Source organism: Zootoca vivipara, chromosome 13 (genome assembly GCF_965207765.1).
Source record: "Zootoca vivipara chromosome 13, rZooViv2.hap1.1, whole genome shotgun sequence".
NCBI lineage: Eukaryota > Metazoa > Chordata > Lepidosauria > Squamata > Lacertidae > Zootoca > Zootoca vivipara.
In genome coordinates this window covers 25,574,846-25,590,684 of record NC_142596.1, presented here as the reverse complement: position 1 = coordinate 25,590,684, position 15,839 = coordinate 25,574,846, and the positions used below count along the sequence as shown (strand labels likewise).

The window sequence follows — 15,839 nt, the reverse complement described above, 5'->3', positions numbered from 1 at the left end:
GCGAATGGACCCAGTTCAGTGGCAGAGCATCTGCTTCCATGCAGAAGGCCCCAGATGCAATCTGGCACCCGCCCCCCCATCCCAGGTAGGGCTGGGAGGCATCCCTGCTGGAAACCCTGGCAAGCTGCTGCCAGCCAGTGCAGACAGTACTGAGCTAATGGTATAAGGCAGTTTCCTATGTTGAGAAACTCGATGGGGGAGAAATGCTGTCATTTTGAATTCTACCATTTGGATACGAGGCAGATTAACCACATCTGTCAGAAACCATTCCACCCCCCCATTGGTTTCAGTTGCATGTATTGCATTCTGAGGACACTTGATAAATAAGAAAGGGGGTCTCCCTCCATCAGACCTTGAAACTTGGAGGGACATGTGAAGAGGAGCATCTCCAATATGGGAAACAGCACAAATCTCTCTCATGCACAATCATTTGCTGGGCGTTATGGACTGGGAAGCCTTCCTTGGTAGTGAGTGTGTTCATGTGGCACATTTCACACGAGGAAAGAGGCACAGGTAGGCTTATCGAACATGCTTGGGGTATATGCGATTTGTCTACAGAGAGGAGAGACCTAAGAAGGAAACTTGAGTGTGCGTGGATCCTCGAAAAGCTGATGAGATGAATGTGTGTATGCTAGAAGGTGGATTTCTGAATTTTGAGGTTTCCTCTACCTTGCCTTGCTAATCGTTTGTGAATTAAAATGGGAGTCTGCATACAAAAGGGACAACAAACATTCCCCCAATGGCAGAGTATGTACAAACGACAAATCCACAAAGACCACACCATCCAGTTATATATGGGGAAAGGTCACAAGCTCCATGGTTGAGCATCTCTGTAGTTCAATCCCCATCACCTTCAGATAGGGCTGGGAGATAACTTTGCTTGAAACCCTGGAGAGCTAAGCAGTGTAGACAACACAGAGCAAGATGGACCAGTGACCTGACTTGGCATTAAGGCAGCTTCCTATGTCCCTATGTTAGCAGATACCAGATCCTACAGGTATTTAAGCACACCAACATATGTGACACACACTACGAAGTACAGTGGTACCTCCGGTTACGAACTTAATTCGTTCCGGAGGTCCGTTCTTAACCCGAAACCCGTTCTTAACATGAGGTGCGCTTTCGCTAATGGGGCCTCCTGCTGCTGCCGCTGGCACATGACTTTCGCTCGCATCCTGGGGCAGTTCGCAACTAGGGGCATCTACTTCCGGGTTAGTGGAGTTCATTACCTGAAGCATTGGTAAGGAGGACGGTACATAACCCAAGGTTCCACTGGAGTCCCATTGAACTTAGTAGGACTACTTTGTTTTCTGTGTGTCACATATATGTGTGTGTACTGGGCAAATAACAGTAGATGAAAAGAAAGGAATTTCCCTGATCCAGGAAGTTGCCCATCCATTCTGTAATCCCTGCTTGAGCAAAAGCACCTTGAGCAAGCACAACACCAGTAACCAGGGTGCACCTGGCAATTATATTTCAGTAACAAACACAGCTGGGCTAAAAATAATGCTCTTTACGGTCCTGATTTCTGTTACTGCCAAGACTGGTCTGTCCATTTTGACAAAGGCCGCTTTTCTGGTTCTTGCATATTCCCATTAACAGCAATGGAGCTTTGTGATGGTTTGGCTCCTACTAGATTTGACAAATACCTGACCAAATTCAATATGTGAAACAGAAACGGCATCTTCAAACCAGCATTTACAGATATTTGCAAATCCACTATGTTGCAAAGGCAGAAAATCTATTTAGCACATTTTAAGCAGCTCCTTGAGTCATCTTACAGTGGCCACAAGGTGTCTCAAATAGGGTTCTCAGGAACTATGGAGGAAGGTAGTTCACTACCTTAATCGGAGTAACAGCTCAATGACAGCTGCTTTAAGTGCTGCGCTGGGCCTCTTGCAAATCATCCTAGAACTGGGAGATTTAACCACCTGCACATTCCCATGTACCTGCAACAGGTCCTGGCTGGGCACTGGTAATCTCACATTTCTTGATCAGATTGCTTTTGCCCTCAAGTCCAAAATGATGACCAGAACATAGAGCACTGAACAGACACACACCTGCCATCCTAACAGGGCAGGAAGAGTGATCTATTTACAGCTCCTTAACCACTCTAAGAAGCAAAAACTGTCAGTCAAGCAGTCTTGGTCAGATGCACATTTCTTACTAATTGCAGGTGCTACCTGCCCTTGGCAGAGGAACAGATCAATTTATACAGGTCAAAGGCAACCAATGGGCAATGCCACAGCCTTGGCTGAATCTGCCCTGGGCCATTTATTATTAGCATCTCTCTTCCCTTCTCAGATGAGCCTTTGACTGCCAGCCCGTTAAAGTGAGACCGCTGAGCTCCCTTTCCCGAGACTCCCCTAATGAACTTTCAGAGCCTTTTTAAAACAAGTTAGTTATGGCAGCACTTTGTGAGGACAACCCACGAGTTAAATAGGTTAATGGGGAAATCAGAGGAAAGTCAGCAAGATCTCCCTGTGACAGAGAAGGGACACTGAAATATACACCGAAGTGGAATGTGGTGATGTTGTGCATAATACCACCTCTGAGATCATTGCAATTACAGTATAAATCAGGCCTTCCACACTGCAAGAAGTGAAATATCTGTATGTTTGGGGCAATGCTGCTTCATTGAATTGCTACTCTCTCCTTACCCTTTCCTCGCCATTCCTTCAAATGGTCTAACAGGGATGGGTCTGGCAGGTGGAAAATGCAGGCACAGAAGCAAAAGCTTTTTTTTTAAAGGAATGTAAAAGCAGTCTCTCTGCAACCCATTTCCCAAGCTGGATGTCCTCTAGTGAAGCGGCCAGGCTGGCGGTGGGATGGCAGGGGATCGAGACAGACAGAAGAGGCCCTTCTCCCTGCTCTCCCCCATTCGGAGAACTGTTGACAAGGGCATCTGTGGACATCCAACGTGAGCTGCAGAACCTCTGCAAGGGACGTCGCAAGTCTTGCTCCACTTCAAACTTGGCAGCGTGTGTCAAAACATCTTCTACCATAGTCCAAAATGTCTCTACGACTGAAGTGCCAACTGTCTGGGCCAGGTCCACGAGGCACTGCAACGGCAAAACCTCTGTTCATTCTAGCAGCGCCAGAGCAAAATCTTTCACTGAGAGGAAGGCGCCATCACTACGCGGCATTGGGCCTCAAGAGACTGTCGGCCGCAACGTCACTAGTGAACCCTAAATGCTCGTTTTCAACACGAGCCACAAGTTTTCTTTTTTAAAAAAAAACCAAAGAGAGGTAAATTCTCAGGTGAGGGACTGACGTAGGTTGCCCTTTGCCAGGAGTTAAAACAGATTCCACTTGCAAGTCTTGGCTTCTGCTCCCAGGCTCATTTAAGACACGCTGGAACAGCGGATGCTCGGGGAGCCCATTTGGGTCAGGACCTTGTCTAGCCACTGTAAGGGGCCATTCAGATGGAGCTCAATCCAGCAGGGAGTGCTTGTGACCGTCTGCCGCCTAGAAATGAGGAGAAGGAAGAATGATAATCAGGGCTATGTGCTCCCCACACTAAAAATCGCAAGAGAAGGTATCAAAGTTCTGCGCCAGGAATTCTGCAACCAGTACAGATTGTGTCAGTTCCATAGCTGCATATTTTAAAGTGTGCATCCCCTTGTTTGGCTTCTACTAATCAACAGGAGCGAGAGGAGACAGCCCTGCACAGCCCCCAGAACTTGCATGGCCTATCAGCAGCTGGGCAGCCCCCCTTTCTGCAATCTAAGGGAGGGAGACAGAAACAGGAGGTTTATTTGAGACATGGGGAGCAGGCGGGCAGGCAATGTTTCACTGGGTGAGTCTCCAACTGTGCAGACTTGACAAAGAGCTACACAAAGGTTTTAGATGCCCCTCTGCCCACACACATAAGGCCCTGTCCATAGCCTTGAGGACTAGAAGCTTATACTTAAGAACAAAATAAAAAGGAAAGGAAAGGGGTTTCTTGGGATGCCAATTTGTGTGCCAGAGTCCAAAGACTGAACCCTGTAGAGCTGTAAACCCTCCCAGGAAGCTTTGCAGGTGTTAAGAAGCACCTCCCCTGTCTCTGCAAGCACAACCCAAACACTATTTTGGCTACCCTGTAATTGTCAAAGAGAATCACCACACCCATTCCCAAGCCACTGACTTGGGGGGAGGGCAGGCAGAATGGGAAGCTCATTCTGTGCAGCTACATGGCTCCCTAAAGCACATCTTTTGTACAAATCAAGTCTGAAGAGCAAAAACAGCAAAGGCGAGTGATTTGGAAAGTGGGGGTAGCTTTGCACTGGGACAGAGACCCAACTAGATGCAGCACCCTGGCGATGCCAAAGTTAACTCACTGGAGGATAGGGGCCATATCATACCGAGAGCAAAAGGCACTCTGGACTGGAGCACCATCCCTGAATGAGAGCCAGTCCCTCCCCACCCAATGCAACCCACTCATCTGGATCTCATTAAGAGCCCTGGCCCTCGGCCAAGACGAAACACAGTCGGCAAGCAGGGAGGGAGGGAACAAGCTGGTTTCAAAACAAAATAGACTCCAGACATCTGGAGAAGTTGAAGGGGGTAACCCGAGAGGCCTCGGCTCTGGGCTTCATCTCCAGTCACTTGCAAGGAGGAGGGGGGGGTGGAGGAGGAGGAGGCCTGCAAAGGCACAACTGCGAGGAGACTTAGATGGGGAGCCCTCTCTTGAAGAAGACCAAGGAACGGGGACCAGAAAGCCCTTTAAGAATCTTCCTGGCTTTGATCATGTCTGCAGAGCACCTTCAACCAAGCAAGAACTAGGCTGTGTTCAATCAACCCCCCCTCTTTTTTCAGAGTTATTAGCAAGGGGATGCACAAGGAGTAGCCATTAGCAGCAGCGCTTCTGAGTCTTTGCTGCTGGAAACCACAGGAGGGGAGAGGGCTCTTGGGCTCAGATCCTGCTTGTGGTTTCCCACAGGCACCTGGTTGGCCACTTTGAGACCAGGATGCTGGACTAGATGGGCCACTGGTCTGATCCAGCAAGGCTCTTATGTTCTTAACTGAAAACACTCTCACCTCTCACATGGTGCACAATGGTTGCTTACTTAGAAATAATTCATAAAATTGTGGAGTTGGAAGGGACCCTGAGCATCATCTAGTCCAATCCCCTGCTTTGCGGGAATATGCAGCTGTCCTGTATGGGGATCAAACCTGCAACCTTGGGGTTATCAGTTATGAACTTCTCCAATCTCAGAAGAGATTCCTTCCATCTCCTAGTCCCCTAGACTCCAACTTTAAACTTTAAACGTGCAGAGCAGGGATGGTCGACGCGATGCCCTCCAGAAGTCGCTGGACTCCATTTCCCATCAGCCTCAGCAAGCCTGGCCAGTGGTCAGGGAGGATGGGAGTTGTAGTCTAACACCACCTCGAGGGTGGATTAAAAAGGAGAGAGAGAAGACAGTCCCCACGCGAGACGGATTGAGCAGCTGAAACAGAAGGGGCCCTGACACTACATCACCACCAGGGCCCCAACCTGGAGAATTCAGCCATCCTTGCCTTATCCACAATGTAGAAGCTTGCAGGATTCCCTGCACTGTTGCCCCCTCCCTCCCACAGCTCCCCTTTCTCAAGGGCATGTAAGCTGAGTCAGCCCCCACAAAAAAGTGAGATTTGGACAGTTCCCCCCTATTTTCTAGCCACCCCAGCACCCCATACGGAGCTGCCTTGTTTTGACTGCAGAACTTCAGGGTCTGCCTGTCTTAATGGATCTTGTGTTATCTTGCTGCTGGTTTTGCTTGCTAGTCTGTTTTGCTTTTTAGAGTCCCCTCCCCCTTGTTTTTAGATTTTCCTTTTGTTTTGTACAGTTGCCAGTCTCCTGCAAGCTGCCTTGTGTACTTTTGCAGAAAGGCAGGGTATGGATTCATTAACAACAACAACAACAACAACAACAACAACAACAACAACAACAACAAGGACCTGACCTGTATTCAGCCCCCCAGCCCTTGACAAAGCTCATTCGGATTGTGCACATTCTCGTCAGCTGGTAGACGGCTTCAAAGCCCTGGTTCACAGACTGGGCCAGAAGGGCAGCAAATTCCTGGTTGTTAAAAATCTTCAAGTTACAACCTGTTGAAGACAAGACCAGGGCAAATGTCAACGTGCAATTGCTGATATGCAGAGACACATGGAAAGATTTGGGGTTTTTTTACTGAATGAGAGGTGACAACACACTCCTCCAGAAGCCAGAACTTTGTAAGAAAGGCAGCAAGGTCAGTGAACACAACAGCAGGCACCATCCTGCACACACCTGCCTCAAACCCCTTGCAAGGTCAGGAAGAAGAATCTCCTGATTGAAAGAGGAGTCGTGGTAGGGAGGCGATAACCCTGAAAATGCCAACCATAACCTTGTAATATTTACTAATAATGCAACGAGCTCATCTTCTTCCCTGCTTCCACGCCTCCCCCCCCCCAAAAAAACCCCCAACAACCCTGCCATTCTAACAGGAGAGGAATAGTGTTTGAAGATTCAGGGCAGATAAAAGAAAGGACTTCTTCACACAGCACATAGTTAAATTATGGAACTTGCTCCCACCGGAGGCAGTGACAGCCACCCACTTGGATGCCTTTAAAAGGGGATTTGGCAAATTGCTGGAAGATAATGGCTACTAGCCACAAAGGCTATGCTCCATCTCCACAGTCAAGAGGCAGCAATGCTTCTGAATACCACCTGCTGGAAACCCCAGGAGAGAAGGAGAGAGCTCTCATGCTCAGGTCCTGCTTGTGGGTTTCCTTTGGGGGCATGTGGTTGGCTACTGTGAGAACAGGATGATGGACCAGATGGGCCATTGGCCTGATCCAGCAGGCTCTTTTTTTGCAATCTAAGCCTGAAGTTTGCCCAGCCCGTCAGTAAATGATGCTGCAGACTAAGACCCAAGTCCCTCCCCATGGAGGTTAGCCTTCACCCACACCCACTGCCAAGTGGAGACTGGGGGTGCCTGGGAGAAGAAGATGCTCTTAGCAACATGGTGGAAGCACCTGCGCTCAGTTCTGGTAGCAAATTGCACAGTCAGTTCTTAATGCACACAAACAAACACAAAGCATCGTTCACTCTCTTCGTCACCCACTCAACGTTCAGAGGAGCTCCTTCCTCCGAGTCCAAGTTTTTGATGCGCAGGCCCAGCTGCTAGCTAAAACTCCCTCTCTTTAAAAAAAAAGTTTCACAGCTGCTTTGGAACGCAGGGAGGCAGGAAAATAAAAAAACTTTTCCCATCGGCTGTCAAACACATGACAGCATCGCCGCGCTTCGCTCAGTGCCCCAACCAGATGAACTCCCGAGTCTTGGCAGGCGCAGAGTTGCTGATCTAGGCACAAGCTCAGGCCAACGCCTACAGATACACACACAAGCACAGCCTTCTGATAGTGAGGTCAGAAGGCAAATGAAGGGAAAGCTGCAATCCCTAGGATATATTGTGTCAAGTTCTTTCTACAAATCTGATGGTCCAGGAGCTTCCCCAAGCTGGTGCCCTCTCAATGTTTGAGACTGCAGCTCCCAGTGATCAAAACACCTGGAAGACACCAGCTTGAGGAAAGCTGTTCCGAAGGACCTTGCCATTAAAGCCCAGTTAAGGAGCAAAATAAGTTCGGTTTGAGAACCCGTGTTGAGGGCTCCTTGCCATGGACCAAAATGGAAGATTTGCAGAATTAATATCTTTGCATTGTCTCAAAAAAGGGATACTTCTTCCCCAGAAGTGGAGTGGGTGACATGGTGGGCTCTGGTGCTGGAGAAGACTTCCCCATCAATGTTGTTTGGACAGCTGCCATTGACCCATCCACGGGGGACCCGGAGCACTTGGCTGCACCCCAAATGCTGTAGTTTGGGTAGCATGGACACAGCCCTGCTCAGAAAGCTGGCAGCATCTTACAGGTAAGGGTTGGCAATTGTCTCCCATCCATCAAAGAGAGACCACATCTATTCCTCCCTTGCAGAGTTTCAAAAGTCATGGCAGCTGGTGGATGGGGCCTTCATAGGGACAAAAGAAATAGTGGCAGGCATGCAGCAAGAGGAGAAAAGCCACTCATGAGTTACCTGGTGGGATCTTGCACACAGTGGCCGGATGCCACCCATAGCGCTGGTTGCAGTTAGGAGACTGGACAAAAATGGCACTGTCGCTAAGGCACTCCGCGAACACCTCCCCTCCGATGTAATATAGCCTCACTCCTCTCCCTAGGAAAACACAGGGCAGCAAAGTCAGGGCAAAAGCAGTCAAAAGGCAAGGAAGGACACATTCGGAAGCGACGGCTCTCACTCTTTCAAATGGCTTGGAAGCTATCCTGGGAGCACCTGCCTTGCCACTGCAGACAGACAAAATGCTGGGCTGGATGAGACACTTAGTGCATTAACCAGCATGGAAATCAGGTGTTTAAATTTTATCCCTTCCCTTCCCCGCCCCCACTAAGTCACATGGTTGCTCGTAATTTATCCTCACGGCCAGCCTCCGAGGTAGCCCAGGGTGGGTGGCTCAGCCTAGTGGTCCGAACTCTCCACCAAATCCCACCACCAAACTCTCCTCGGATGCAACAAGGCGAGAGACGCTACCGATGTGTCGCCTGGTGAGCTCCACCGCTGCGTTGCGGTTGACGTTCGACAGCAACCCGAGGCAGAAGCGCTCAGAGTTTGAAGGGTCGGTGAAGCCGTCCACCGTCATGGAGGGCTGCGACGCATGGAAAGTTTCCCCGACACGCTGGTTGAGCTCGTAGTAGGAGATGGAACACCAGAAGGCAGGTTCACAGTAAGTGACCGGCTGGAGATCTGCAAGAAGCGGAAGGGAAAAGGCAACAGTAAGACGTCTCAGCACAACTCTGCATCCTTGGCACTGTCACACCACCCACAGAGCGACAGAATTGTAGAGTTGGGAGGTGTTTGGCCTAGATCTAAACATTCTGGCCAGTTTAACAGGTGTTAAATACCACCTGCAGAGCGTTTTCATGCAATTCTCTGTTAAGTCATAACATGCAGTCATAACTGCAGTCAGGACCTTCTTTCAAATCCAGCCTTAAGCTAATTATTAAAACCACCACGTGCCTTTGCAAGACATTTCCCTGTTAGGTGCCCCACCCACCAGCTTCATATCACTGACTAGGTCATCCCCGAAACAACTCTATGTGAATTTCAAAAAAGCCCAAGCGGCACCCTCCTTACCCAGATTGTTGTGTGCAGGGGACATTGGATTTGGAGATAAATTTGGAGAACCTGGGCAGGGAGAGAAAGATACAATTATGGTAAGCTACTATCTGCCCAAGAAGAAACACAGAATCCTAGGACTGTAGAGTTGCAAGGAACCTAAAAAGTCATCTAGTCCAACCCCCTGCAATGCAGGAATTAAGTTGATACCGCTACTATAGTACTTTTAAAATAGTGATGACATTCATATCCACAATAATCGCTTGAGGAAGTTCTTGGGCAAGGCCAAAGAACAATTCGTGAGGCACTTCTAACTGGGGGTTACCTGGGGTCCCACTGCTGCCTCTTCAGCGGGTGGGTGGGTGACACTGCTGGCACAGGGGCAGCAGGGCACCATCCTGCAGCTGAAGGTGGTGTCCACCAGCAGATTATAGGGCAGCCAGCGGGGACTGTAGTTCCTCCTTCTGCTGCCTAAAACATAGTGCAGTGATTGCCAAACTTGGCCCTCCAGCTGTTTTGGGACTATAACTCACATCATCCCTAGCTAACAGGACCAGTGGTCAGGGATGATGGGAACTGTAGTCCCAAAACAGCTGGAAGGCCAAGTTTGGCCATCACTGGCCTAGTGGGCTTCCCATGCCCAAAGAGAAAGCAAGGAGGACACCCTCTTTCTGTCTGAAAGAGGAGAGCGAGATTGGGCATTTGCACCCTGCTCTTCTGCCAAAAAAGGCTCCTCAGGTGGATTACATACAGCAATCAAAACAAGAGACAGTCCTTGTCTGGACAGGCTTGCAATTCAATTTTTTTTAAAATGACACACAAAGGAAAAGGGACAGAGAGGGAAGAGGGAAATAAAACATCAGACTTGGGCGCCAGTTCTTAAACTGTTCTTACAATAACCAGCTGGCACAGCTCAGGGGCAGGAGGTGCCTGAAGGAGCTGGACTTTGGGTAAAGCTGATGGACTGAATGATTCCCATCTCTCTCATGACTGAATGGCTGAGTTGCACTCCAAGACATCTGGAGCCCACCAGGTTGGCAAAGGCTGCACTAGAAGCTCAAGCCTTCACCATATGGCATGGACCAAGACACCTGCTGCATGTCAGTTCCATGAACGCATGCCACTGAGCCATTCTTTGCGTGCCCTTTACCTTTGTATTTTGCACGGAGAACATCTGTTTTCAAATAAAGTTTTAGGAATCGAAGACGCGGATAACAACTATATGTTTTCCCACGCGGACAGGGCACTCCAAGGGTACATTCAAAGCCAAAGCCAATTCAAATAATTATGCCCCTGAAGGCATGCCCCGTATAGCGTTTCAGACAGACGCCGACCACACGGCCAATAATTGCACACACCAATGGTGTTGTGCCAAAGAGGGCTGAGCGTGAGGCCTACCAGCAATCCCACGCCGGCCTCCTCCCACCTGTGTGTGCTTATGGCAAAAGACGATAAATGTGTCACTCATTCCCCTTTTAGAAACCCACAAGCATTCTCCAGCCCCAGCTATGGCGAGGGAGATGGCAAACGATACGTGGCAGGGGTGTTGGCGTGGATTGTCCCATTCTCTCTTCCCAACTTGCCAATTGTCCCTTGACCAGCCCTTGTGTTTGCCCAAACTTTCCCCTTCCTCTTCAGCTGTAAATGGAAAGCAGAGCCATGTGGAGCCAAGGTGGTGTAATGGTCAGGGTGTTGGACTGGCACCTGGGAGACCAGGGTTCAAATCCCCACTCGGCCCATGAAGCTCACTTGGTGTCCTTGCACCAGTCACTGCTGCTCAGGCTAACCTAACCGTGCAAGGTTGTTAGGACGACAAAATGGAGATGGGGAGGATGCTGTGCCAGCCTGGAGACGGGGCAATCAGGCCCGGATCAGGCATGATGCTGTCTCCCCAGTGCCCTGATATGGGGCTTCTGCCAGTGGGATTCCGCACCTTTGACAGGCAAAACTGAGAAATGCATGCCAGAGGAGGGATGTCAGCATCTCTCCTCTGGTGGAGCTGTCCAGGCTGGGCAGAGAGAGATCTCTGTCCCTTCCTTCACTACTATCTTGCCCACTTCTAGGCATGATGAATCAGGGGTTTGAATGACAGCCTAAATAAATAGAGAGAGATGGAAGACTCCAAGCCAGGTGGAGAAGGGGCAGTGGGTGGCATTCAGCTAAGTTTCCCCCCAAGTAAACTCATTTAAATTAACGGACCTAACTTGGACTTCTTGAAATTAATGAACATGACCAAGGAAAATATGGCTGCATATATACGGAGTGCAAGAGACTGGGAGAGAGATCATTTCTAAGGAGTTTTCAAACTCTGGTAGATTATTCTACTAAAATGACAAGAGAGATGAGCACAATTCCATCAAATGCTGCATATTAATTTCCAGCGTGATGTACCTGCATCCATGCTATGGTTCATCTGATGGTCACTGGTTTCTCCATCCTCACTCAGATAACCAGGAGGGGGTGTTTCTGCAAGTGGGGGGGGGGAGAGAAACAGATCTGTTGTAAAAATCAAGCAAAATTCAGGAAATATGAGCACATATTTATAAACAATACTGCCCTTGTCCTATGTCTCGAAAAGAGATTTTTAATCCAACACCTCCTTGGAGTAAATGCTGTAAGATCAGTAGCTACAGCTTCCCCTTTTACAGACGGGTCAACTGAGGGAAGCCTCTAAGGTCCAGGACTTGCAAGGACCTTATCCTGAGCCCACTCCAGAGTTAATTTTCAGAAGGCCTCCTTCCCCATGCTCCTTTATTCACTGGGAATGGAAAATGAGCTAAGATGGACAGGCTCTTTCTCTCTCTACTCGGAAGCAAGAGAAAAGGAGCAAGAAGTTAAAAGCCCTGAGGTGACACCCTTCATTGCTATAGTTAACTTCCATTCCAAAAAAATGTAGATTGGAAGAAAGACACCTAGAAGCACAGAAATGTTAATGTGTTTGAGTGTCTAAGCCAGGGGTTCCCAAACTTACCCGGCTTCGGGCTGCTGCCCGCTGCACCAATCACGAGGCGGGCCGGAGGACAGGGGAGCGTGCACCCATACGCGTGCGCACATGCAATTTACAGTCCACTTCCGGGTTGGAAAGGTGCTGGAAATAGCTTGTGTGCATGCACACGGGCCTCTCTGGCCCGGAAGTGCACCGGAAATGATGCTTACGCATATGCACAAGCTATTTCCGGCGCCTTTCCGACCCGGAAGTGGGCAGCTGCACCTTGCCATGCCGGTGAGATCGGGTGGCGGCAGCGGGGGCCACATAAATGAGGCCCGTGGGCCTTAGTTTGGAGAACCCTGGTCTAAGCCCAGAGGTGGGCCGAAAATAGGCCAGACTGACTGGAAGATACGTGCATATCTGGTTCTTAGTTCTGGTATTGATCACAAATTCCTGGACTGAGCATGTGCTCAGAGGCACTCTGGGCTGAATCCAAAGTAACACTGAGTAACACACCCATTGCTCCAGCAGAAATCCTTGAGTTGGATAACACCACCTGTTGCTTAATTCACAGCTCACCATTATTTTTGTACTTGAGTCTGGTAGACCTGGGGAGGGGGTGGTTCTAGTCAAAAGAGACAATGTAGATCTCCCAGGCCTTGAGCCTGATCACCTCTGGTCTCGCCAACAGAGCACCTGAGCTGTAATTCCATCCACCCAACGAAAAGGGTCCGCGCACCACTTCTGTTGGGGCAAGGCATACTGTACCTGGAATGTAGTTGCTTTGAGGTTCTATGCCTGCTGGGAAGTTAGTGTTCTCTGGAATGGAGTGGCTATAATCATCCAGTGGAGGAAACTCAGCTGGGATCTCTGTATGCCTCGGAACCAATACTGGAGGTAGCACTGAAGAGGTAAGACAGCCAAGGAGCAAATGTCAGCAAGAAGTCTAACAAGAAGGTCAGCAATATTGGGTGCAATTCCTGTACAATGCTGGGTGAAATTCCACCACCTGCTCCGGCTTCCTGTGTCCCAGCCTTCTACACAAACACTAAAAAAAACAGCAACAGAGGCTCGTTATAATACCTGGTGTCTCCACTCTTTGATAGTGATACGGATTCACACAGACTTCATCCTTCTTCATGTTAAAGGCGTATTCACACATCTCCATGGCTCGCAGTTCGTGGTGGCTGTGAAGATCTGGCCACCGCCAGAGCCGGCAATAGATAACATGAGGGAGACCCTTTCGGTGGGATACTTGCAGCCGGCCATCTAGCGATCTGAAATGTTGGAAACGAAAAGGCTATATTGTAAGTTGAAAAGGCAGAGGGCTTCGGTTTGGGAGTTCTTCCCTATTGAATAGAAAAATCTTATGGCAATTGGAAGGAAATGAATCCACAGAGACAAGTTGGCTGGTTATTAATGTATCAGCAGCAGGGTGGGAAGAACAGGACAACCAGACGTTTTGATCCTGCTCTCCTGAAAAATCAAGGAATAAGGAATAACCACTGGACCTAGATCCATACCTGCCAAGGCCCGGACTGCAGAATCCGGGACCGGCAGCCGTGTGACACTGGAAGTTGCGTAGACGCAACTTTCAGTGTCGCTTTGCCCATCTATGGGCACAAAAAATGGCCGCCGGCGGCTTCGAAAGTCACGTCTATGCATGTCCGGAAGTACGTAGACGCAACTTCCGGTGTCACTCTGCCCATCTATGGGCACAAAAATGGCCGCCGCCGCCGACACCGGAAGTCGCGTCTACGCACTTCCGGACATGCATAGACGCGACTTTCGAAGCCAGCGCCGGCCATTTTCGGTGCCCATAGATGGGCAAATCAGAAGGGGGAAAAATGGCCTCTGGCAGGAGAATAAAAGGAAGAATAACGGGAGACGAAGTGATACAGGGGACCGCCGGGAAAAGGAAAGAAAAAACGGGGATTTCCCGGAGAAAACGGGGTACTTGGCAGCTATGCCTAGATCCAACCTACAAGACATTTACTTTAGCATGTACTGTACAGCCAAGAAGGGGGAAGCAGGAAGCACATCGCCTCAAGAACGAGAGAAGAGGCTATTAAGCTTCTGTATTCTTGCTTGTCACTATTATTTAGGCACTCCTCTCTCTAACTCTCACATGCTTGCACACATTGAATTTTTAAAGTCTTTCTCCCAACTCTCTGTACAGAACAGATTAACAGGGGGGAGGGTATTTAAAAAACACAAGAGCAAAGGGATGCAAACATTTAGAAAGTAACAGTGACAATAACAACAACAACAAAACTGCAAGGAACATGCAAAAATAGAGATTACTCTGAGCTGGAAATCTCCACTCCATTATTTATTTATTTTCCCTGGAATTGTACAGTTAAAGACTAAATTATAAAGTTCCTTAAATGATTTTATAAAAAAAAAACCCACAACCAGCCATGTCTGAAATGTTGATGTTATAAAACTCTTCCCTGTAGCAAAATTACAGCTCCTGCAACATGGAACACCTTTTGCAGAAAACTTCATAATAATTTTTGTTTTTAAAATGCACCGTGTGATTGGAAGTGAACCGCAGAGGATTCCTGGTTTAAAAGCACAGCAATGTAGAACACTGGCAGAGAATTCCCCCAGGCGAAGAAGCCTCCAAGCATCCCTTCCCTGCCCTCGACAGAGGCTATTCCAAAAGAGGGGGAAACAGAACCATGGCAAATAAGGGTCTTCTAAGCAGGCCAAGCCAAGGAAGCAGGTGAAGGCAAGAAAGGTGGCTTATCTCAGTCATGCCAAAATCCGTTAGTCTCATTTTTCCAAGCTCCTTCCATTTCCAAACTTAAATTCAATTTTCTCCATTTCCACAACAGTTCACAATTTTAAAAAAAAGTTCTCATGAAATCTCACCAGCATTTTAGTGTTAATGTCCCACAATAAACATATTTTTATATGCAGCTTTCACTAATACACACACTTTTCGCAAGCAATTTCCCCCCTAACATAATGCATTTTCAAGCACACTTGAAAGTATATGCATTTTTGTACACATTACTTGGCTGGAGAACAGCACTACAAAATTCAGAGAAGGGCAAAGTTTCAAAGGATGTGTTTTGTGTTTCAGTTTGCCTATTGTTTTGAAAAGCACACCATTGGTTCAGCCATGTAATTGATTGAAAATCAAGACAGTATATACAATGTACTCCAAATCAGCAAAATCAGGCGCATCTTTCAATCTGAACTGAACTAAATCTCTCCCCAATCCTTACTCTCAGCTCTGCTTCACTCCTCCCGCCTCCTGCGCCAGGATTGAAATTACAAAATTACAATCGAAGCCATATTCCAAGTGGCTTTAAGGAGTCAGCCATCAAGGTCCAAGCCAGCACAAACACAGTGGCCAACTGCAAGTGGACGCAAGTTCTGCCAACGCCCTACTGTGCTGCTTCCTTACCTACCATTTAAACAGCCTCCCCGGCACACCAGATCCATTTATTTGGGACAAAACCGGTGCCAGCTGGGAAGCTTTCCCACGCCCATGGCTGACTGGCAACAGCCCTGTTTTCCTACTCAAGCTCCTCCGTGAAAGGTTGCAACGGTGGTCAGCCCTGTCCAGCATCAGCACTGCCATTTCCTGTGGCAGGAACTTTTTAAAGTTTGCTCTCATAGGCTAAAACCGAACCCAAGCAAACGTCCCAAACATCCTCCGCCCTTTGAGCTATGTCTGGGCAAGAAGAGATGGAGGTGGGCAGTGTCGTCTATGGCACACAAGGGAAGGTGGAGCCCAACTCAGTTATTCTGGGTTGACCCCCCAACCGA

The 15,839-nt window shown here is 48.6% G+C and overlaps 1 protein-coding gene across 1 annotated transcript in view; it reads right to left on the bottom strand.

The window, feature by feature from the left end:
• Positions 1–1,457: 1,457 nt before the first annotated feature.
• SMAD3 (SMAD family member 3) overlaps positions 1,458–15,839 on the bottom strand; it is a 65,050-nt gene continuing 50,668 nt past the window's right edge. The window contains exons 2-9 of the mRNA XM_035132282.3: positions 13,140–13,333; positions 12,825–12,959; positions 11,519–11,593; positions 9,146–9,196; positions 8,543–8,755; positions 8,033–8,170; positions 5,928–6,072; positions 1,458–3,468 (exon numbers count right to left, since the gene is read on the bottom strand). Of these exons, the coding sequence (XP_034988173.2) occupies positions 3,345–3,468; positions 5,928–6,072; positions 8,033–8,170; positions 8,543–8,755; positions 9,146–9,196; positions 11,519–11,593; positions 12,825–12,959; positions 13,140–13,333 (1,075 nt within the window). The 3' untranslated portion in view covers positions 1,458–3,344. The remainder of the gene's footprint in view (positions 3,469–5,927; positions 6,073–8,032; positions 8,171–8,542; positions 8,756–9,145; positions 9,197–11,518; positions 11,594–12,824; positions 12,960–13,139; positions 13,334–15,839) is intronic.